The sequence below is a fragment of the Haematobia irritans genome, chromosome 2 (genome assembly GCF_050003625.1).
Source record: "Haematobia irritans isolate KBUSLIRL chromosome 2, ASM5000362v1, whole genome shotgun sequence".
In the NCBI taxonomy this organism is placed as follows: domain Eukaryota; kingdom Metazoa; phylum Arthropoda; class Insecta; order Diptera; family Muscidae; genus Haematobia; species Haematobia irritans.
This window is the reverse complement of record NC_134398.1, coordinates 67,105,692-67,129,596: the sequence shown is the minus strand read 5'-3', so window position 1 is coordinate 67,129,596 and position 23,905 is coordinate 67,105,692. Positions and strand designations below refer to the sequence as shown.

General features: G+C 34.2%; 1 protein-coding gene across 4 annotated transcripts in view; it reads right to left on the bottom strand.

Moving 5' to 3' along the window:
* elB (zinc finger protein elbow B) overlaps positions 1-23,905 on the bottom strand; it is a 204,010-nt gene that overhangs the window by 170,544 nt on the left and 9,561 nt on the right. Inside the window, exons 2-3 of one of the 4 annotated variants that reach the window (XM_075295146.1) lie at positions 21,673-21,891; positions 20,203-20,933 (exon numbers count right to left, since the gene is read on the bottom strand). In XM_075295146.1, the coding sequence (XP_075151261.1) occupies positions 20,203-20,259 (57 nt within the window). In that variant the 5' untranslated portion in view covers positions 20,260-20,933; positions 21,673-21,891. Of the gene's footprint in view, positions 1-20,202; positions 21,892-23,148; positions 23,269-23,905 lie in introns of those variants that run through there. The other 3 variants (XM_075295145.1, XM_075295142.1, XM_075295147.1) reach the window with 3 other exon arrangements.

Here is a 23,905-nt window from a genome sequence, read left to right as displayed (position 1 = left end):
AGTTTTAAAGTCTTTGGGGATTCACAGAAATCCGTTTGCGCTATTTTCTAAAATTTCTTTGAGGTATTAAAACATGTCTCACTAAAAAGAAATTGTGACTTAAATTGTCATGTCATTTGCTCCGGATATAATAAAAAAACTTTAAGAGAAAATTTACGATACGACAATGGACAGAAAATAATAAATCAATAAATTAAAGAAAATAATGCGGACACAAAATAGCTATAGCGTTTATTTATAAAAAAATGGGAATGAAAGAAAATCATTTGTGATAAATTATTGCTAATATTTAACATTTTTTCTGTTGTCTCTAAGTTGTTTTGTTTTTTTTTTTTTTGTTTTTTATCACAAATTAATGTTCAAGGGAATTAACATTTAATCAAATGAAGGCGTTTTGCGTTTTGGCAGAATGACAATGTTTTCATTTATTTTTATTTCAGCAATAGCAATTCATATATTCATGACGTAGATATATTTTTTTCTTATTTATGACATAAATAATATTTTTTATATATTTTTATTAATTATCATCAGAGCTTACATGTTTCTCATCACTATTTTGAAATATAAATAAAAAATATTAATACGTGTCTCTTGGCACTTAAACAGATAGGAGTAAAAGCTTTAGTGCCAAAGTGCTTGACAACATGCAATTTGTTTTAGAGGTATAGACGCTTGTGAAACCTTTAAATTTTCAAGGATTTGTAATGAAAATAAAATAGATTTATAAATCATAGAATATGCACAAACGTACAAACCCCCAGAATTTCAAAACTTATTAATGATTTTCCACTAGTTATATATTAATATAAAATGTAAAGTTAATATTGAATATACTACCCAAACGCAGCTATCCGTATAACTGTTGACTTCACAAAAACAAATATTGTTTGTCTTCAATCATGGAATTTATTGATCCTATTAAGTTTAAATTAAAATGTCTTCAATCACAGAAATTACAGTAGCAATCATTAAATTAAAAAATTAATTCTTCGAATTAACAAATTAATTGATACAATTAATTTTTGTGATTGATTTTTGTTTCAATTAAAAATTTCGTTGAACTAATTAATTTTTTTAATTGAATATTTTGTTTTAAATTAATTGAAATTTCAATTGTAAACTTTTGGTGAATTCTCCATATAAACCGACCCCTAGATTTCACTTCCGGTGGATCTTGGAAGAGCAAATTTCATCCGATACGATTGAAATTTGGTATGTGAATTACTTAAGTTTGGAACTTACACTATTTATAGCTTCTACCATAGGACACATCGAAATATTGGTCTAAGACCCCATAAAGTACATTTATTCTGATGGAATTATCGTGGTGAAATTCTGAGTCGATCTGTTGAAATTAAGCCAACTTCCGAACAACACAAGCTATCGACTTAAAACTTGGGACAAGTATTTATTATTGATGTAGGTCGGATGGTATTGCAAATGAGCCATATCGGACTACTTTTACGTATAGCCCTCATATAAACCGACCCCCACACCCAGAGAAGGAATATGATCACCTACAACATGCTTCAAGAGCACCATGTTACTTTTTCACGGCGACTATGTAACATTTTTGTCGCACAAATATTCTTTTCTCGACAAACATTGCATGCTTTCCGCAATCAGATATATAATTTCTGAGAAAATAACAAAGTTTCGACAAACATGTTACATGTTTCCCGTGAAAAAGTAACATAATGCTCTTGAAACATGGTCGGGGTAATCATATTCCTTCTCTGCGTGTAGATTTGGCTCGCGGAGCCTCTTAGAGGTGTTAGTATATAGCCTCTAACAACCACGCAAAAATTGGCCCATATTGGTCCATAATTATTTATAGCCCCCATATAAACCGATCGAGGTCAAATTTCATCCGATCCGATTTATATTTGGTATTTGGTGTTGGTACATAGTCTCTAACAACTATGCAAAATTGGCTTATATCGGTCCATAATTATATATAGCCCCCATATAAACCGATCCCCAGATTTGGCTTGCGGACACAGTTACCACTCGAACCGAAAGTAATCAAAATTTGGGTAAAATTTTCCAAAAAACTACAAGAAAAATATTTGTGAAAATTATATCTCTATTATATATAATTTTGTCAAAATTTTATTTCTATAGAAAATTTTGTTAAAATTTTATTTCTATAGAAAATTTTGTCAATACTTTATTTATAGAGAAAATTTATGGAGAGTCATATTTAGCAAAATCTCCCAAAACATGAAGAATTCAAACAGTAAAAAATCTTCCAATGTTGGTAGAATTCTAACAACTGTGCTTGCGGAGCCTCTTTGAGAAGCAAATCTCATCCGATCTGATTGACATTTGAAAAGCATGCGAAAAATAAAGCTTTGAAAGACATGTTCTATTTTTAAATATGTTTTAACATTTTAATCAAATTATCGTCGTCGATTTTAAGGACGATTTCAATTAAATTGAAGTACCATTCTTTTAGGACATAATAACCTCAGTTTAATAGAGCTTTATTTTACTTGAAGCGCCAAAGAACATCATTGCTAAATTTTTCGACTTTTGATTAAAGGAAAACAATCTCTATCAGAGAAATTCGTCTTCTATGCTAAGCAAAACTTTTTTCATATTAGTTTTTTTTTCAGTGTACATTTATTTCTTTTATAAGATAATTTTATTCTAAATGCAACCAGTTACTATTCATACAATGTATCTATGATTTTCAGCCTAAATTCAAGACAAGGTTTATTCAATCAATTTTCTAGACTATGACCGTAATGTTTTTGATTAAATCAAGGGGGGCCTTTGAATAAATGTTGAATGATGGCAAACATCTTCAATTAAACAAGACACACAAAACGCATTTGAGTCGTAGTCGTCAATTGTTTGCTTTTTTTCGAAAAACATAAAATGCCAACGACTTTACGGCGTCAATATTATAGACACATCAACTACAGTGAAGGCAGTAGTAAATTTCATGTCTTACAAAACTTTGACAGCTGTCAGACTGACATTTAAAAATACGAAACCAAGCAAAACGTCAACCACAACAACAGCGGTAGCAATGGCAGCACCAGTAATACTCCATGGCATAAACAGAAATAAAATTTTCAAAACCTAAATCCCATTTTAATATGTGTGTGTCTCTCTCTCCCTCTCTCGCACTTCTTGCATAAGGGTATGTGTGATTAGAGGCCCGAATGACATGCCATTCATGATGGGGCATTTGGATGAATGGACATGCAGATCTTCTACTTAATAGACCCCATGAAGGAGAGACTTATTCGATAGCTAGATGGACACATGACCATAATGGACTTTCACTTTTATTATATTCAGCACGAGGTGTTTGCCTATCCGTCACGAAGTCTTTAGCCATATCTAAATTGAGGTGAAGTTTAAATAGTGCCACACCATATCTCGGACATAAATGGCTGTAATAGACAAAAATAAAAACCTATCATTTAGATGTCCAAACAATGGCATTAACATTTTCGTATCAAATAACCAAAAAAAAAAAAAAAAAAAAAAAAACAAATTCCGAATCATGACTTGAACGGCGGCTACTACAAGTCCAATAATATAACGAGTTTATTAACTCAAATCAAAAAGGGGGTTTCGGAACTTATGATTGAGTATCGCAGCAGCATAGACGATGGTCGGCAACAATATCACAACCATTGGTGGTTAATAAACTTTAATCGCTCACAAAAGGCTTAAATGGCGCCAATTAAAATTGATTTAAATCAAAATGTTACACTATGGTGCCTCCAAAACTGAGTGACTGACTGCCTGACATCGACCATAAAGAAATAACAAACAATCATTCATTCACGATAGATACAGAAATAAAGGGTGATTCTTTTGAGGTTAGGATTTTCATGCATTAGTATTTGACAGGTCACGTGGGATTTCAGACATGGTGTCAAAGAGAAAGATGCTCAGTATGCTTTGACATTTCATCATGAATAGCCGAACGATCTGCCACAACGTCGAATTTTCAGTGAATGGGCCCTAGAAAAGTTGGCAGAAAATCCGCTTTTTTATCGACAAATTTTGTTCAGCGATGAGGCTCATTTCTGGTTGAATGGCTACGTAAATAAGCAAAATTGCCGCATTTGGAGTGAAGAGCAACCAGAAGCCGTTCAAGAACTGCCCATGCATCCCGAAAAATGCACTGTTTGGTGTGGTTTGTACGCTGGTGGAATCATTGGACCGTATTTTTTCAAAGATGCTGTTGGACGCAACGTTACGGTGAATGGCGATCGCTATCGTTCGATGCTAACAAACTTTTTGTTGCCAAAAATGGAAGAACTGAACTTGGTTGACATGTGGTTTCAACAAGATGGCGCTACATGCCACACGGCTCGCGATTCTATGGCCATTTTGAGGGAAAACTTCGGAGAACAATTCATCTCAAGAAATGGACCGGTAAGTTGGCCACCAAGATCATGCGATTTGACGCCTTTAGACTATTTTTTGTGGGGCTACGTCAAGTCTAAAGTCTACAGAAATAAGCCAGCAACTATTCCAACTTTGGAAGACAACATTTCCGAAGAAATTCGGGCTATTCCGGCCGAAATGCTCGAAAAAGTTGCCCAAAATTGGACTTTCCGAATGGACCACCTAAGACGCAGCCGCGGTCAACATTTAAATGAAATTATCTTCAAAAAGTAAATGTCATGGACCAATCTAACGTTTCAAATAAAGAACCGATGAGATTTTGCAAATTTTATGCGTTTTTTTTAAAAAAAAAGTTATCAAGCTCTTAACAAATCACCCTTTAGATATGCAATGCAGTAGCAACACAGTAGTTTCGGTTACAACCAAATACGCCTTAAAATTTGAAAAATTTGTTTTAGTAACAGTTTCCTTTGTAGTCACTATAGTTTTTTGTTATCCAGTCAAGTGCTTACTTTGATCTATTGCTGTTTGTTGGAATCATACAAAGTTTTATTTCGGTTATTTTGTCCGTCCGTCTATGTATGTTATGTCCAATGGTCAATTGTCTCGCCACCTTTCTATTGATCTTTTATATGTATTTGGAAATGACGATTACCACGTTTTGATAAGGACGCAAGTGAACGACAAGTTTTTCTATATTGGAGGCAAGAATGCAGTATCATCGATTTTGGATCGATCATTTACGCTTTTTGTAGCAATGAATTCCAGTGACTGGTTTGTTCACATGAATGCGATTAAATGTTGACAGCTCTTGTGATTTTATGGGGAAATATTTGAAATGGTTCAGTGAAATGTAATACTAATTTGCAGTTATCCACAACATTAGCTGGTTTATTATGAAGTGACATCACCAATAGCCTCTAAAAATGGATTTCGTGTTGTTTCATTATAATGCACAGTGGAATTAGAGATGATTCGATTCGCAAGGGAATAATTCGTGTATACCTTCTCCATTAGAATTTACCATATAATACTCGTTCCCAAATAGAGTGATCTCCCTCAGCCAGTTCGATATCGAAGAGTATGGATATATCTTTACGCCCGGACTGAAATATGTATAGTTAGGCAAGTTCATTAACCTTTTTCTTTGCCCAAATAACTCAAATATTAATTATACCCTTCGCCACACTGTACTTGAATTCTCCGCTTCTTTGGCAACGAATCAATACCAAAATCATTAGATTAAACACAAAATCTTTGGAACAGGGCATTCTTCTTCTTCAGTGTGACCCTGCAGTCGTCAAGGAATTGAACATTAATCACACTAGATTACACTGAAAATGTACATTTGAGGAGAGGTGACTTTTCTTATGTATTTTGATCTGCTGAATTCGAAAAAAAAAATTTTTAAATTTTTCGAAAAAAAAATTAAAATTTTTTTTATGCAACAGGTTTTGAGATATCCCGTTATTTTTAGTTTTTCGCTCTTATTTCATTAAATAATACTCTAACGTAAGTAATAAGACCAACTAGAAGAAAAACGATCGGCCAATGACAAAGTTATAAGCAATTGAGTGAACACATCCGATGTCAAATCATGCAAATATGAGCAACTCTCCCACACAGAAATGCATTTCTGTGTGGCCGAGTAGCATTTTTGTGTGGGTGAGTTGTAGAGGTGTGCGCGTGAGACGTGAACAAAATCTGAAGCACTTTTCGTGTATGTGCGTGAATGTGACTAAAACAAATATGTTGTGCGTGAGAAACAAAATCAGTTCGTGAATGTGCGTGAATAAAATTTCTGCAAAATCACGCTAACGAAAAAAATCAAAATTTAATATGTCATATGTTATCTGAAATTAATTTATCTGTCGAACTATACTCTAAGAGGGCGGTTCGGAAACATATTAGCCTATCAATAAAAGGCAATAGTTAGTTTTTCAAAAATATTTTTATTATACCCTCCACCATAGGATGGTGTCATTCCGTTTGTAACACATCAAATATTGGTGAAATTCTGAGTCGATCTGAGCACGTCCGTCCGTCTGTTGAAATCACGCTAACTTCCGAACGAAACAAGCTATCGACTTGAAACTTGGCACAAGTAGTTGTTATTGATGTAGGTCGGATGGTATTGCAAATGGGCCATATCGGTCCACTTTTACGTATAGCCCCCATATAAACGGACCCCCAAATTTGGCTTGCGATTGCTCTAAGAGAAGCAAATTTCATCCGATCCGGCTGAAATTTGGTACATGGTGTTAGTATATGGTCTCTAACAACCATGCAGAAATTGGTCCATATTGGTCCATAATTACATATAGCCCCCATATAAACCGATCCCCCGATTTGGATTGCGGGGCCTCTAAGAGAACCAAATTTCATCCGATCCGGCTCAAATTTGGTACATGGTGTTGGCATATGGTCTCTAACAACCGTGCAAAAACTGGTCCACATCGGTCCATAATTATATATAGCCCCCATATAAACCGATCCCCCGATTTGGCTTGCGCAGCCTCTAAGAGCAGCAAATTTTATCCGATCCGGCTGAAATTTGGTACATGGTGTTGATATATGTTCTCTAATGACTATGCGAAAATTGGTCCAAATCGGCCTATAATTATATATAGCCCCCATATAAACCGATCCCCAGATTTGACCTCCGGAGCCTTTTAGAGGAGCAGAAGTCATCCGATCCGATTGAAATTTGGTACGTGGTGTTAGTATATTGTCTCTAACAACCATGCAAAAATTGGTCCATATCTTTCCATAATTATATATAGCCCCCATATAAGCCGATCCCCAGATTTGACTTCCGGAGCCTCTTAGAGGAGCCAAATTTATCCGATCCGGTTGAAATTTGGTACGTGGTGTTAGTATATGGTCTCTAACAACCATGCAAGAATTGGTCCATATCGGTCCATAATTATATATAGCCCCCATATAAATCGATCCCCAGATTTGTCCTCCGGAGCCTCTTGGAGGAGCAAAATTCATCCGATCCGGTTGAAATTTGGAACATGGTGTTAGAATGTGGTCTCTAACAAACACGCAAGAATTGCTCCATATCGGTTCATAATTATATATAGCCCCTATATAAACCGATCCCCAGATTTGATCTCCGGAGCCTCTTGGGGGAGCAAAATTCATCCGATCCGGTTGAAATTTGCAACGTGGTGTTAGTATAAGGCCGCTAATAACCATGCCAAGATTGGTCCATATCGGTCTATAGTTATATATAGCCGATCCCCAATCACACAAAAATTGGCCCATATCGGTTCATAATCATGGTTGCCACTCGAGCCAAAAATAATCTACCAAAATTTTATTTTTATAGAAAACATTTTCAAAATGTTATTTCTATAGAAAATTTTGTCAAAATTTTATTTCTATAGAAAATTTTGTTTTGTTTTGTTTTATTTCTATAGAAATTTTTTTCCAAATTTTATTTCTATAGAAATTTTTTTTCCAAATTTTACTTCTATAGAAAATGTTGTTAAAATTTTATTTTGTCAAAATTTTATTTCTATAGAAACTTTAAACTTAATTATATACGTATTTAGTTTAATATATACCACATATGGACTATGTGGTATATATTACGGTGTTAGGAAGTTTTAAGATACCTTGCCATCGGCAAGTGTTACCGCAACCCAAGTAATTCGATTGTGGATGACAATCTACAGTAGAAGTTTCTATGCAATCCATGGTGGAGGGTACATAAGCTTCGGCCTGGCCGAACTTACGGCCGTATATACTTGTTTTTCAATATAATCTCCTGTCCTGTAGTCCAACGCTTTTCTAGCAATTCTATCCCTTGGTTAAAATAGTTTTCCTCAAGGTCTTCAAAATAGTGGTTTACAACTGTAATTGCATCTTCATTTGAGGTAAACGCTTCCCAGCATGGCATGTTTTTAGATTTGGGAACAAGTAAAAGTCACTGGGAGCCAAATCAGGAGAATAATCAAGCAACTCGTACTTTAATTCTTTGATTTTAGCCATTGTTAAAACACTATTGTGTGCTGGTGCGTTGTCTTGATGAAAAAATTTTGTGTTGTAAGCCAGGACGTCTTTCTCGAATTTGTACATTTAATTGATCCAAAAGGTTGCAATAGTACTCTGAATTTATTGTTTTGCCCTTTTTCAGATAGTCAATCAATAAAATACCTTTGAAGTCCCAAAAAACCGTTGACATAACCTTACCAGCCGATTGAATTGTTTTTGCCTTCTTTGGGGCACTTCCTCCAGCTTCAGTCCATTGTTTGGATTGTTCTTTTGTCTCTGGAATATAGTGATGGATCCATGTCTCATCAACAGTTATGAAACGACGCTTAAAATCTATTTTATTTCGCTTAAAACCATCTAAACAAGATTGATAAATGTTCATTCTTATGCATTTTTGATCGACTGTTAACAAATGCGGCACCCATCTTGCAGAAAGCTTTTTCATCTGCAGTTCTTCATGCAAAATTAAATGGACTCGATCATTTGAGATGCCCATGGTATTAGCAATTTCACGCACTTTTATTCGTCAATCATTTAATAACATATCATGCACTTTGGCTACAATTTCTGTTGTTGTTGCTGTTTTGAACGTCCACTACGTGGTTCATCTTCAATGCTTGTACGACCACGTTTAAATTCAGCAACCCAATTTTTTACTGTCGCATATGAAGGAGTACTTTCACCTAACACGTTCACCATATCATTATGAATTTCTTGTCCCGATAAACCTTTTTTATGTAAATATTTAATGACAGCACGCATTTCTAATTTCTCCATTGTAAAAAAAATCGCGGATGCGTCTTTTTGACCAACTGTTTCTATATGAAAGAGTTGCCAGATCGAAACAAAATTTAACATGTGTTCATAACAGAGATGGAAGTTTCCAAAACACTTAACTTTTTTCTGTATAAACAGAAAAAAAAACGCTTTTTGTGCTAGGGTAAGAAGTTTCCGAACTGCCCTTATTTATGAATTTTGTTATCTTTGCTCATTCCCGGTTGGAAAATGTCGTTAGTCTCGTGAATTTTCGTGAATGGTGTGTGAGGATGAGTCTTTAAAAGTAGTTCGTGCGTGAGTACTGGAAAATGTCGTTAGTCTCGTGAATTTTCGTGAATGGTGTGTGAGGATGAGTCTTTAAAAGTAGTTCGTGCGTGAGTACTGGTTTTCATTTCGTGAATGTGCCTGAGTGTGATTGGCTACCACACGTATCGTGCGTGAGCGTGCGTGAATGAACATTTTGATTCGTGAATGTTGCTCATAAAAGGTTGGCTGATAAGTCCCCGGTCTATCTTCAAGAGCGATAAAACGATTATAACGACCTTCCAATTTTTTGATACCATTTTGGTAGTACTCCTTCGGTTTTGCCTCAAAATAGCCCTCAGTTTCGGCGATCATCTCTTCATTGCCGCCAAATTTTTCCCTGCGAGCATTCTTTTGAGGTCTGAGAACAAGAAAAAGTCGCTGGGGGCCAGATCTGGAGAATACGGTGGGTGGGGAACAATTCGAAGCCCAATTCATGAATTTTTGCCATCGTTCTCAATGACTTGTGGCACGGTGCGTTGTCTTGGTTGGTCAAATGTGAACTCGCGCGGCACCCATTTTGCACAGAGCTTCCGCATATCCAAATATTGATGTATGATATGACCAACACATTCCTTTGATATCTTTAAGGCCTCTGCTATCTCGATCAACTTCATTTTACGGTCATTCAAAATCATTTTGTGGATTTTTTTGATGTTTTCGTCGGTAACCACCACTTTCGGGCGTCCACCGTCCCAGAGCTCATTTCACCACGCTTGAATTTTGCATACCAATCAATTATTGTTGATTTCCCTGGGGCAGAGTCCGGAAACTCATTATCAAGCCAAGTTTTTGCTTCCACCGTATTTTTCCCTTCAGAAAACAGTATTTTATCAAAACACGAAATTCCTTTTTTTCCATTTTTTCACAATAACAAAAGTTGATTCACAAAAGACGCTCTATCTCACAAACTAATTGACTTACAGACGTCAAATTTTGACATGAATCATTTGAAGGTTGGTACTATATAAAAATAATATGCATTTAATACTAGCGACGCCATCTATGTGTCAGACCGGGGACTTATCAGCCAACCTGTTCTTTGCATCGGATTTGTTCACTCAATTGCTAATAACTTTGTCATATTTCGGTTATTTTTCTGCTAGTTGGTCTTATTACTTACGTTAGAGTATCATCTATACGACCAAATAAAACTTTTTTAATTTTTTTTTTTGTTTTTTTGAAAATTTGCTCTTTTTACATCGATATTTTTTGAAGCACTTAACTTATCACAGATCCAATTATACACGATTATTCTTCATCTCAATATCTTTAATTTAAGTATCAACAACATAAATTGTACATGAAAAAACATTTATTTTGTAAACTAGTGTCATCAAATCGTTCAAACCAAGCTTGTTTTTAAAGGACGCTCGACCACATGTTGAAGTTTAATTAGAAATATGAAACTTCTGTTCGGAATACCCAATATTTCATTAACAAATATGTGCTCATGGAAAAGTGTGACATTACTCTAACCCTCTAAATTAGCTTCAATAAAGAAATATACATTTTTATGTACATTATCACAAGAGGAAGAATGTAATATATTCACTCATATATTCGAATACATCCGATAAACCTGAACACTTAACTTTTATTTCATATAAAAACATCAATCACATTCTCCTTGACAAGACTCAGCTGCAGCGTCACCATGGAGCATGGCAATACAAGCAAACAAACAATTAGACATTGTCACCTCCATCCGATATTATCGATTACAACAGAAGCTATAAAATTCCACATAAATTACCGGTATTTACTAAACAAATAATTAATGGTGGATCACGTTAGGAGAAGTAAATGTCGAGGGAGCGAGCCTATTCGATAGAGGTAATCAGAGAAATAGATGAGAATGTGTTTAACTATGCGCATAAGCTGTAGAAGACAATGGACATTGGGAAAGATTGAGCGAACCAACAGCCCAATTAACTGGCGCCATGGGGTGTAATCATAATGGCCACAGTTAATCAATAATCAGTGGTGAACAAACACTGACATCTGCAGACATAACAACCAGCACTTTGGGCTTTCCAAGATACAAAAAAAAGAAACGAAAACCTCTAACAGCATAGAACCCACAATCATTATGTGCAAGTAAGTAAAGTGACCATACCATTTGGAATGGTTAAAGCAATGAAATCAGATACTTGAGATTAGGAGATACAATGGCAGCACCATCAACAGCAGGAGGGGCCAATAGTAAGACAATCAAACTAAAAACCCCACAACAAACAAATAATCAATCTCAATCACATCAATTACACTCGGATTCAGTTTGTTTGCTTCCAACATACTTACTTTTTACCATTTTCCTCTTTTTGTGAACGATATATTATGGAATACCCTACTCGAGGAATGATAGGGATGTTGTCAGTCTGAAGTAGTCAGATGTTAGATATATCTAAATGGAGTTTCAATCAGTAGGCTCTCCTGGAGAAAATGTTTAACAATCCAAAGAGCGGACTAACCAAGATGAACATCTGCAAAATATCGTCATGTCAGATTGCGATATAACTCGATTGGGTTTAAATATTGCTTCGAACATTAGTTCGTAGCTTTGCGTTAGGGTTATTTTGCAACAACCTACAGTGAAACCTCTTAAGCTTGGACACTCTGAAAACCGGGCACCTCTTAAAGTGGGCAATTTTCGTAAGATAATTTTTATATTGTCACATTAAAACCGAACACCTCTCAAATGTGGACACAATTAAGGCAACCGCCAGTATCTACTTCTGAGAGGATTTACCGTGTTTTGTTCTTTAGCAATTGTATATCCATTCGAAACAGCTCTTCCACTTTTGCCACTCTGCTTGAGGTATATATAAAATATGCATTCTGAACGCATCAACCGTCCGCCAGGTGTCGAACAGTCGACTGATGTATACTTTCGAGCTTTTAGCGTAAATTCACGATATTGTATACATCGTCGTATTTTTTGAGCATTTCTTTCCACCAATCGATACGAGCCTGTTTCTTCTGATGATTGACATACTTTTTTTATGCAATATTGAATTATGCTGGTTCCACTAAAGCCTAAGGTTGTCTCAATCTCACTATAGGTGGGTCATATGACGATCTTGGTATATCATTTGGCGCATAGCATCAACAGTATTCGGAAGAACAACTGCTTTTGGACGACCTTTATGAAATTCGTCTTGGAGTCAACTGGAAGGTCGTAAAGTTGTCAAGCTTCACGATAGAGCTGTCAGTTGGTAGACCGCAATAATAAGGTTTCCCAATCCCGCCAAATAAAAGAAAACCCTCGTATAAGATGAGATGTGTGGTCGCCACACAAATAGTGAATTTGTCATGGCAATGACAATCTCTCGCTTCAGTCAATTGGTTTTACGCAAAAACACGAAGCATGAGTGCTTCTTTATTGGAAAATTCTACGAACTTACTGATCTAAAACTGTCTTATGGAATTGTGAAGAGTAAAATCGTAGGATCGGTTTATGTAGAGGCGAAATCCACATATGTCCATTTTTTTCTTATTTTCATAACTAGACTGATCAAAACTCCTGTTTCCCCCGGTTTTAAAAATACTGTCTATTTTCTGAAATAGTTGTTCGGTGTTTTTTAACCAATGTTCGGTGTTATTTAACCAATAACCGGAATGACCGCTTCCTAAAATAAATAGACAAACGTAATTTGGAAAGGAAAATATAATTTTTTAGGTAATTTTACACTGAAACTACATGAACCGGTCGCTTGAGTTTGCTGCAAAGCCAGAAGTCAAACATCAGGCGAATATGGTGGGTGTGGAACGATATTGGTTGAATTTCTAGCGAAAAGCTCTGGATGAATCAATGCGGTGTGCGACATTATACTATCGTCAAGCAAAAACCATAAATTGTCGGTCGCTATCAGTGTTGCCAGTGTCGAGTACTTTCTCTGTAAAGGGGGGGACAACATTTTAGAGTTGGAATTTCATGGGGACTTTCAATTCGGAGATTTTGTATTTTATCGTACTCTGGCCCATAAATGTAAATATAAATATTGTTTATTTTTTAATAAAATGTTGTCAAAAAAATTTTGGGGATTTTAAGTGAATTTCGGTTACAATTGGAGATTTTTGAAAGTGAAAGCGCCCTGATGTGAGCAACTTTCTGGCAACAATGGTTCATATTGCGACCTCTTTTTCAGATAGTATTCCTTGTTGACAGTTTGGCCGATAGGCAGGAATTCGGGGTGCATCACGCCTCAATCTTGAGACCTTGATTTTCATTTGCTTTAATGTGGTTTATCGGCTTTGGCTCATCTTTGCCACGATTTTCGGCAAATTAGCCATATGTTTTCGTAAATTCCTAACTCACAAAGTATACGGCAATTCCTGCCAATGAACTTAATGCGATAGATTCTCCTGATAACAGGCTAATATATGTAGAACATGTAAGGTTGACAAGGACTAGGTAGATATTCCCAAATCAAGACCTATTATTTTATAATTGGATAGATTCTATTTCTAAGTTAATGGTCGTTTTCGGGTAGAGATAAATTGAATTTATGTAACTTTCCAAGCTTTCTAAAATGAGATATTAGAACTGAGCAGATATGAAGGTATAATGTATAAGTATGGCACGATATACTATTAGAACGCATATAATGTAAGATCTGACAATGTCTGTTTCTATATCTAATTCTATCTGTATCATTTTTAAGGTCTAATCATATCCAATTCTAAATTAGATGTAATTAGATTTAACAATTTTCGTATATGGTGGGACACACTCATATCAAATTAGATCCTCCAATATTTGACAAGGTTTGTAACAGGTTGGCTGATAAGTCCCCGGTCTGACACATAGATGGCGTCGCTAGTATTAAATGCATATTATTTTTATATAGTACCAACCTTCAAATGATTCGTGTCAAAATTTGACGTCTGTAAGTCAATTAGTTTGTGAGATAGAGCGTCTTTTGTGAAGCAACTTTTGTTATTGTGAAAAAAATGAATTTCGTGTTTTGATAAAATACTGTTTACTGAAGGGAAAAAATACGGTGGAAGCAAAAACTTGGCTTGATAATGAGTTTCCGGACTCTGCCCATGGGAAATCAACAATAATTGATTGGTACACGGATGAAAAAGACTGTTTTTCATATGTTTGGATATAAACATTATATGTTTGGAACACAAATTTTTAAACACGATATTTTTGAGTGCAAGCATATAATGCTCATAAACTAGCATAACATGTTTGGGACATATATGTTAATATGTTAGAACATATTATGTTTGGGACATAAAATGTTTGTAAATATAATATGCTTGGATGCAAACATATATTAATTTAGAAATAGCCTATAAACATATATGTGTTTAGTAGCTTGGAGCGCTATTTAACAGGGAGCGATATTGAATTAAGTTGGTGGTTGTTGCTTGTTATTACAAAATTAACATTTTATTTTTCCTTGGGCAATTGATCAGCTACTTCTTTGATCCTTACAAACTGTGTGGTCCGCTGTTCTAATCCCCGTCCGGCAAAAGGTAAAATAAAAATAAAAAAAATCATACAATTGAATAATTTCTTCTACAATGTTTGTATTACAGAAAAAGGTGCTAAGAACTAAAAAAATCTCGTGGAAGTGAGAAAGATGTGGGAGAATATACAATTGGGCAGAAACAAAATTTTGAGCATTCAGGTCGAAAACCTATGTTGTTAGCACCTATATTACCTGTTTATTTTCATAATTCATTATGATTGTAAATATATAAATAAATAAATAAAATTTTGAGCACAATATTGTTTGGGAGAATTTTTTTTAAGCATATAATATTTTTGGGTGCAAAATGCTTCCAAACATATTATATGTTCACATAATAACATATTGTTTTTTGGAAGACAACATTATTGAATTTGGATGCAAAAATACAAAATGTTTGGAACTTAGACTACCCAAACATATATTGTTTAGACCAATATGCTTTCAAACATATTATATATTGGTAGAGATCAAACATATAAATGTTTGGGCAATACCCAAAAATGTATATGCTTGAAGCAAAATATGTTTGGGAGTATATGTTACAGAAGCGATTTTTTGTGAGCGTGTATGCAAAATTCAAGCGTGGTGAAATGAGCGCGGAGGACGGTGAACGCAGTGGACGCCCGAAAGAGGTGGTTACCGACGAAAACATAAAAAAAATCCACAAAATGATTTTGAATGACCGTAAAATGAAGTTGATCGAGATAGCAGAGGCCTTAAAGATATCAAAGGACATTTGACCAAAAACAACGTGTTGATGATTCTGAGCGGTGTTTGCAGCTGTTAACTCGTAATACACCCGAGTTTTTCCGTCGATATGTGACAATGGATGAAACATGGCTCCACCACTACACTCCTGAGTCCATTCGACAGTCGGCTGAGTGGACAGCGACCGGTGAACCGTCTCCGAAGCGTGAAAAGGCTCAAAAGTCCGCTGGCAAAGTAATGGCCGCTGTTTTTTGGGATGCGCATGGAATAATTTTTATCGATTATCTTGAGAAGGGAAAAACCATCAACAGTGACTATTATATGGCGTTATTGGAGCGTTTGAAGGTCGAAATCGCGGCTAAAGGGCCCCATATGAAGAAGAAAAAAGTGTTGTTCCACCAAGACAACGCACCGTGCCACAAGTCATTGAGAACTATGGCAAAAATTCATGAATTGGGCTTCGAATTGCTTCCCCACCCACCGTATTCTCCAGATCTGGCCCCAGCGGCTTTTTCTTGTTCTCAGACCTCAAAAGGATGCTCGCAGGGAAAAAAATTGGCTGCAATGAAGAGGTGATCGCCGAAACTGAGGCCTATTTTGAGGCAAAACCGAAGGAGTACTACCAAAATGGTATCAAAAAATTGGAAGGTCGTTGTAATCGTTGTATCGCTCTTAAAGGGAACTATGTTGAATAATAAAAACGAACTTTGACAAAAAAAAATGTGTTTTTCTTTGGTAGACCGGGGACTTATCAGCCAACCTGTTAAGAATATGGAACTTCACAATGCCCCGTTCACACTATAAGTTTATAGTACGAAATGTTCATGTTTGTAAAGAATCTTAAAAAGTGGCCAAACAATATCTGGGATATGTCTCGAATAATTGGTCACGAACATTATTCACCGGATAAAGTTAAAATATGAACGGCGCATAACACAGTTCTATCAAATTTGTGTGATTACAGTCCTGTTGATCTCATTGGCGAAGCTCTGAATTTTAGAGTCAACCGATTTTCTTCTACGAATCACTTCAATTCGCTTTTCATCCAAGGTTTGAGCTATGTCAAAAAGTGTGAGGCAAAAATTTCACCAAATTTAAAATACCATAGCGCTCCTAAATGTTTACTCCAATGACACCATCAACCTTTCCCTAAACAAGTATATATTCTATATTCATTGCATTTCGTTTCCTTGGTATTGTTTGGATCATTTCTTCATTCGTTTCAAGTGTCTGCTTGTCTTTACCAAAACATCAATCAGTGTTATCTTACACAGCTGGTAACTAAGAGAGGGACAGATAGTCAGGAATGAGTGACTGCTGGGATTGTGGCTTTTTGGAAAGGGGATACTCATTCACATTTGATTAAAAAACCACAAAAGCCAAGATTCGCACATACAAACAAACATAGGGTAAGCCATTCATGTCATTCAGTCCATCAGGCCAGTCAGTCTGTCAGCCATAGACACTTGGAGAGGTTCACTGGCAGAGCAGACCGCTTAACCGCATTGCACTGCAACAAACAAAATAACAAAAGACAGCATTTTTCAATTCCAATTGACACATACTTAAAATTGGAAACCAGTGGTTGTGGTTACTTGTGGCGTTTCTCTGTCGGCCACAGTCACAGCTTCTCCATTACAAATGGAAAACATGAAAAACGACAAATGTCTTCCAACACCCGTGGCCTTAGCTTCTTATTTGTTTGTTTCTTGAAAATTAATATCCGACTAGAAGATATGAAATGAGATGATATTGATCACAAATGATCTGAAATTGACATGTGGTTTCAGTTGATGACATTGCCAACAGTGTTGAAGCTATGATTACAGCAATTTAGTAGAATTTAATGCCCAATTCTTTGAATATCCGATTATTTTGCCAAAATATATCAACCCATCACAAAATACTTCAGCAGTAAGAGATTAGGTGTGCCTTTTGGGATACATTTAATTAGGCAGTGCATCTACACTGTATGTATCGGTGGCAATAAAATAAACGAATAATCAAATTAGTTTACGATCATGCGTTAACGTTATTGCAAACAACGCATGCAGTATAGATCCAAAAAAAGCAGTATTGCTTTACTTCATACTTACAATGCTATAAAATAGGATCATATATCACTTCTGAGCAATACTGCTACATATTAAAATAAGCAATTATATCAGTGTTGTGTAGAAGATTCTCTAAATCGGGACATCGCCAACAAAAATCAGCGCTGATTCGGTTGTTTTGTAAGCAGTTTGTACTGCCTCTCTCCCTTGCAATTCTGCTGAAATAGTGTTCCATTTTTTTTTGCTGGGAATAGTATTAAGAAAAATTCGATCGTTGACTTTGGTGATCACAAAAAGCTATACCTCTCTTTTCATTCATTTTGCATTATATGGAGCCTCTGATTCATAAATAAAAATTACTGTATGAAGATCTGTCGAGCTTCGCAAACAATTGATTTAATTACCTTTCAAATTTTGTGTATTCAAAAATATATTCAAAGTTCTTAAAAAAAAATCGGTATGTGGCTCCTTTAGAAAATGGAGAGAAGATCAATAATTTCATGTTGGTAGATCGAACCATTTGGTGGCTTTATCAGAAAATAGCCAAGTACGAACTTGACTTATTTTAGCATGATTACAAGATAAGTGAATATACATGGTGGCTGATATATAATGCAATATAGTAAACCGGTATATTTTTTGAAGTTACTTTGTAATTTTATTATTCAAAAATGTCGGAAATAATACCAACTTTTAGAATTATTTGAGATTTGTTCAAAGCGGATATATTTCGTAAGGATTATGGCCATACAACGACTGGAAAGTGGCATTGTGGTATTTTGGTCCATTCCCGTCGAAACACCGTCTGGAAATTATCGACAGATTGGTATATTTTAGTGCCAACCTCCAAAAGTCCAACGGGTTAAGATCCAGAGACTTTGTTAACCATTGTGCGGTAAGAATGAAGGAAGTAACTTCCTCTTCAAGTCATTCTTGGTTGACGCGTGTCTTTAATTTATTTTGAACGCACTGTCGATGAGTACAAGCGATAAGCGACCATCGGGTCATACAATTACCATTGTCAGGCTTGACCTCTGGTGGCTAATCAAAGTTGTAAATTTTCAGCTGGCACGTAATCCTGATCATTTTATCGTAGAAAACAAAATTTGTTAGGTGACCATTTTCGTATAAGCGAAGAACTCCTTGACCATTTCCAGACTAATTCTTATTGTGAATCGGTAAGCTCTTGCACTTTAGAACTTCAATGGCTTTGGTCATGATATACTTGGATTTCTTGGATCAAATCCGGCCTGAACTTTTCGGGTTATTTCTGTTGTTTTTACCGTTTTTCCGTCTACTTTAGGGACGCGATGCAAAGATTTATTCACATTTAAATGCTGGGGGCTCTAATGTTAGCGACTTGTAGACTACCAGCCAAATATAAAGCACTCACACTATTACGTTTGAATTCCGTTATTATTTCTGAATGCAATAGATCAAAATGCTTTTGTAAGCTAGTAAATAATAAAATGAACTGTCACTGTAATAAATTTCTTAGTAGTCCCATGAGCGGTTTAGAAATAGTAGCAACCTGAAGTTGATTGCGATACATATAAGCCACGCTGTATTTGATGTTGCTTTGATTGTATATACGATATTACGTGATCTAATTACATTTTAATTGAGTACAAATTTTGGAAAAGTTATGAAATAGAAACATTATTCAATATAATTTAAATTTAATTGATTCATGTGATTGTTTGTATTTTGATTAAAATATATTGCAGCAATTAATTAATCGGAGATTTAATGGAAAACTTGTAAAACGGCCGAAAAAATTTGGGTCATATTGTTTTTTTTTTTTGTCATAATAGTAAATAGTTATGTGTTTGCAAATTTACTTAAACAAAATTTGGCATATTTTTACAACATAATGTACAATACAGTAAACAGTACAGCAGCGGCATTTACCTTTGTTTTACATTTACATTTGTTTACTGAATAATATTTTCAATTTGCATCTGTTTTATTTTATTTATTTTTTTTTCTTTATTTTATGATTTGTTATTTCATTTTAAAGTTTAAGGTGGGTATTAAGTTCGAGCTTAGCCGCTAAAATCGTCTATTTTTCACGATTACTTTTCTTTAATAATTCATTTTAAGGAAAACAAAGTTTGTGAAAATTTGCTTCGGGCTATTCCCTATCAAGTTATAATAAAATTTGCAACAAATATGCATAATTTTATCCCTTTTTTTTACTGATTTAGTTTTCACTTTAGCGGCAAAACTCGAACTTAGTACTCACCTTTATCCAAAATTTCACTTCTATGAAAATCAATAAATTTTTTGAGTGTATGGAGGATGATATAAAAAAATTCAGCTCTAACATCTTCCAGTAATACTTTCAATATGGATGTAAGAGAATATGAATAACCGTGGATCCAAAAAAAATGTTGTCTTCTTTCTATAAAACTTAATTTGCCGAGAATAACGTGACCCATAAAAATTTATCATATTTTATGATTGTTTGTAGACAAACTTACCGTAGGTGGTGCCGCCAAATATTCCGGCCGCAAATATTGACTGCTTGCCTGCAGCATTTTATTATAGTTTGTTAAATCCACTTTGAAGGCTGTTGGTAACACGTGCCGCCAAAAAAAAGCAAATCGAAAGGAGTTGGCAACTCTAGTAATAAAGCCTAACAAAACTGCACTTTGTCGTTTTGTTGTTTTTTTTTTTCTTTCAAAGAAATAACACACTCACAGCATTTGCAAGCAATGCAAAAAAGAAACAGGTGATTGGGAGTTTCTCGTGCTCAGAACTTTTTTACTCTCTAATCCACAAAGTGAGAGTAAAAAAGTTTACAGCTGCTGAGATGAACTAAGATTATTTCCAGAGAGAGATATGAGTTTCCGACTTTTTCACGATTTTCTTTATGTCCTGGAGAGAATTTATTTCTTTTGTTTTGAAGATTTCCCTTAGAGACAAGAGTATTTGAGCTATATGCTTAATATGAGATTATTTGGCGGGTTTTAAATGAGATTTGGTGTGAACTGGTTTTAAACGCATGCGCTTCTCATTTGCATGCACAAATACACGCATACAATTGTGAAGGGTATCAAATTAATTGATGATAATTTGTGATTTTGTGTAATTTGTTGATGTCGTTGTTTGCACTTCTGTTGCCAACGTTGATGGTTGATTGTTATTTGGCCTTTTATTGCGTAGGTTTGCCTTTTCAAATGAATTAATAACACTGTTAATTGTTACAAAGCTGTAATAATTTATAATTTTATTAAGAGGGTTGTGCGTTGCAGATACAATGGGGATTTTGTTTTTAAGCTGATTACAGTAATATATGAGAAAAACAAATGAGAACTTTAAAGACCCATTTAAAAAGCATTTGCATTATGCCCCATAATTTTAATTTTAATAATTTACTGCATCACTTTTTGAACTTTAGTTGGATAATTTAACACTTTCCTCGTAAACTTTAATCAAGGTAGGATTTTTTTTTGGTTATAGGTCATTAAATTTTTAAAATTTTAGAATTTTTCATTAAACTTTTGTCACTCGGTTGCTTTTATTTCATATTTCAATGTGATTTATTTCTTCATCCAAATTTTCATTAACATTAAGAAATTTATTTTTATTTTTTAATTTATTTTCATAATATTTCCTTCTTAATAAAATCGTTGGTGCTTTTATTTTTGTAAACTTTATTTTATGGTTTCATGAAAATTTGCCCCACTTTTGGCATTTATGTTTGCCATAAATTATAACATTTCTTGTTTCGTTTTATTTGTTATTTTTGCATTTGGTACATTTAAATTGAGAAATAAATTTCAAATGTTTATGATTTGCTCATATTGTGGTGCATATTTTTTACTTTGCTTGTGGCACTAAACAAATTCACATTAATTTGGTTTTCTTCCTCTTCAGCTTCCTTTGTGTGTGTGTGTATGTGTAACTTGCAATAAATTTATTTAGCCATAATTTAATTTTAATTATACCTATGCATTTAATATAGTTTATGCTGTTGTTTGAGATTTTTTGTTTTGCTTTGGTTGTTGTTGTTAGTTTAGTTTTTCTTTGGGTGTAAATGATTGTATTTGGTTTTCACTTCACTGGTTAGTTTGCGGTTTCTGTGGTATTTCTAGGGGGATATTCAAATCACAACTCAAACACAACTGGACGATTCTTTTGGTGTCCTTGCTCCATAGCCTTGTTAACTGTAAAGAAAATAAAAAACAAATAAGCTGAATTACTATGAAAACAATTTTGAAGGTATTTTATTCATTGTAAAAGGGAAAAAATAGTGGGAAAGCGACAATAGATATTTGATGATCGAAAACTATCAAAGTAGGGTAAGTGTTTAAGAACGACTCTTAGAGTGGGCCGCAGTTTATACATCACCGAACGCCTATGAAAATCATAATTTATTTTTTAAATCAAATATAAGAGAATAATTGGTTCTAAGGCAAGATCTTATTAATATATTCGAGATATTCAAAATAAAAAATCAAAAAATACTAGGGTGGTCTTATAAGGTTTTAGTTTCACTGCCCAAAGCATATTAACATTTAAAACCAGTAGCAATAAACTGGAGTGGTGAATTTATTACATTCTGTCTAATAATAGGTATCGGTGGGCTGTCTATTAAACATAATAGGTGACAATGTGAAAATGCGGACCAACTGAATGTTTATTTCTCATAACCCTAACAAATCAATTAATGCTAATAAATAAGCATATATATAACATATATATAACGTACGTTTCTAGTATCCAATGTGTAAAATACATGATCTCTGAGAGCTTTATACAATTTTTTTTTTTGGGTTCTACATTTGAGTGAATCAGACAATATCACACAGAATAAAATAGAACAATGTTTTCAATTTAAATAAATTAAATAAATTTTTAAAATTAAATTTAATTTATTTAATTGTCGCCAGTCATTGATATGATCATTACTAAAATTTAATTAATGGTCTCATCTATGTACATATTGTAAACATGTGTCCTTTCTGATTTACTGTACAAAAAATACATATTGAACTTTATCTTAAGATTTTGTACAAGGCTGGTTCATGAGGCAAAGGATTAGTCCTAGTAAGTAGTAAGACTTTTTTAGACTTGACTTGCATTTCGGAATAAGTCCATGTCGTGATCTAAGTAGTAAATTTATCTCGTAAAAAGCAAACCAGAAATGTGACCGAAAATATACCAAACCAGGACTAGCCCTACAATAGTCCTGGTTTCGTATATTTTAACAGGAGGGAATTATTTTGGAGGAAATAAAATTGATTTAGAAGATAAAATAAATATTTTTACTTTACAAACGAATTCGCCCTACTTTTTGACCAATAGTAGTGTGTTAAAAATTTTTCTATTTTGATTTAATATATTTGACTACAGTTTAGTTACTTCCAATTTATTTAAAATTAAAATTTAAATGATTAATTTTATATACAAAATCGCCTTACTTTTTGTCGATATTATTTCCATTTCGATTCAGTATAATTGACTACAGTTTAGTTCCATTCATTTTATTTGAGTTATTGATTTTAATACACCCAAAAAAAACAAAATTGATCCAATATTTTTTGTACGTTAGATAAATGAACTAAAAAGAGAGAACAAATATACATAAATGAAGAATAAAGATTTAGTAAATACGTATTTGGCACTAAGTAGATAGGATTTCCTAAAAAAAATAATAAAAAAAAATCACCACAAATGCGCCTTCGTATGGCACTGAAGCTGCAAAACGTTCATTAATATGTGAAAAAATAATAATTATGTCTTATAAATTTTCTTAAATTTGTCGAAAAATATTCACTTATATTTATGATATCGGCGTATAACATATATCACAGTTTAGTTAAGTATTTTAAAAGTTAACTTACGTTCCTTCCTTCCTAACGAGTTTACTTTTTTGAGTGTAGTATAAATGTTCAATAATAAAATTTAATTTAAAATATTATGTTTAAACATAACTTTACATTTATTAAATATAATTTTGATTTATTTAAATTAAATAGTCTTCTTTGAAAAATAAGTTCTACAAAACAACCTGAAATTCAACGTCCAACAAGCTCATACATCCACAGCAACAGAGTGACAACTGTTAACAGTTAACTGTTATCTACATTCAGAAGAGTCTCAGAGCAGACAATCTTGCTCTCTGCAATCCTTAAAGCCAGTCAATATGACTTAGGCTTACATGGTAGTTTATGTAAT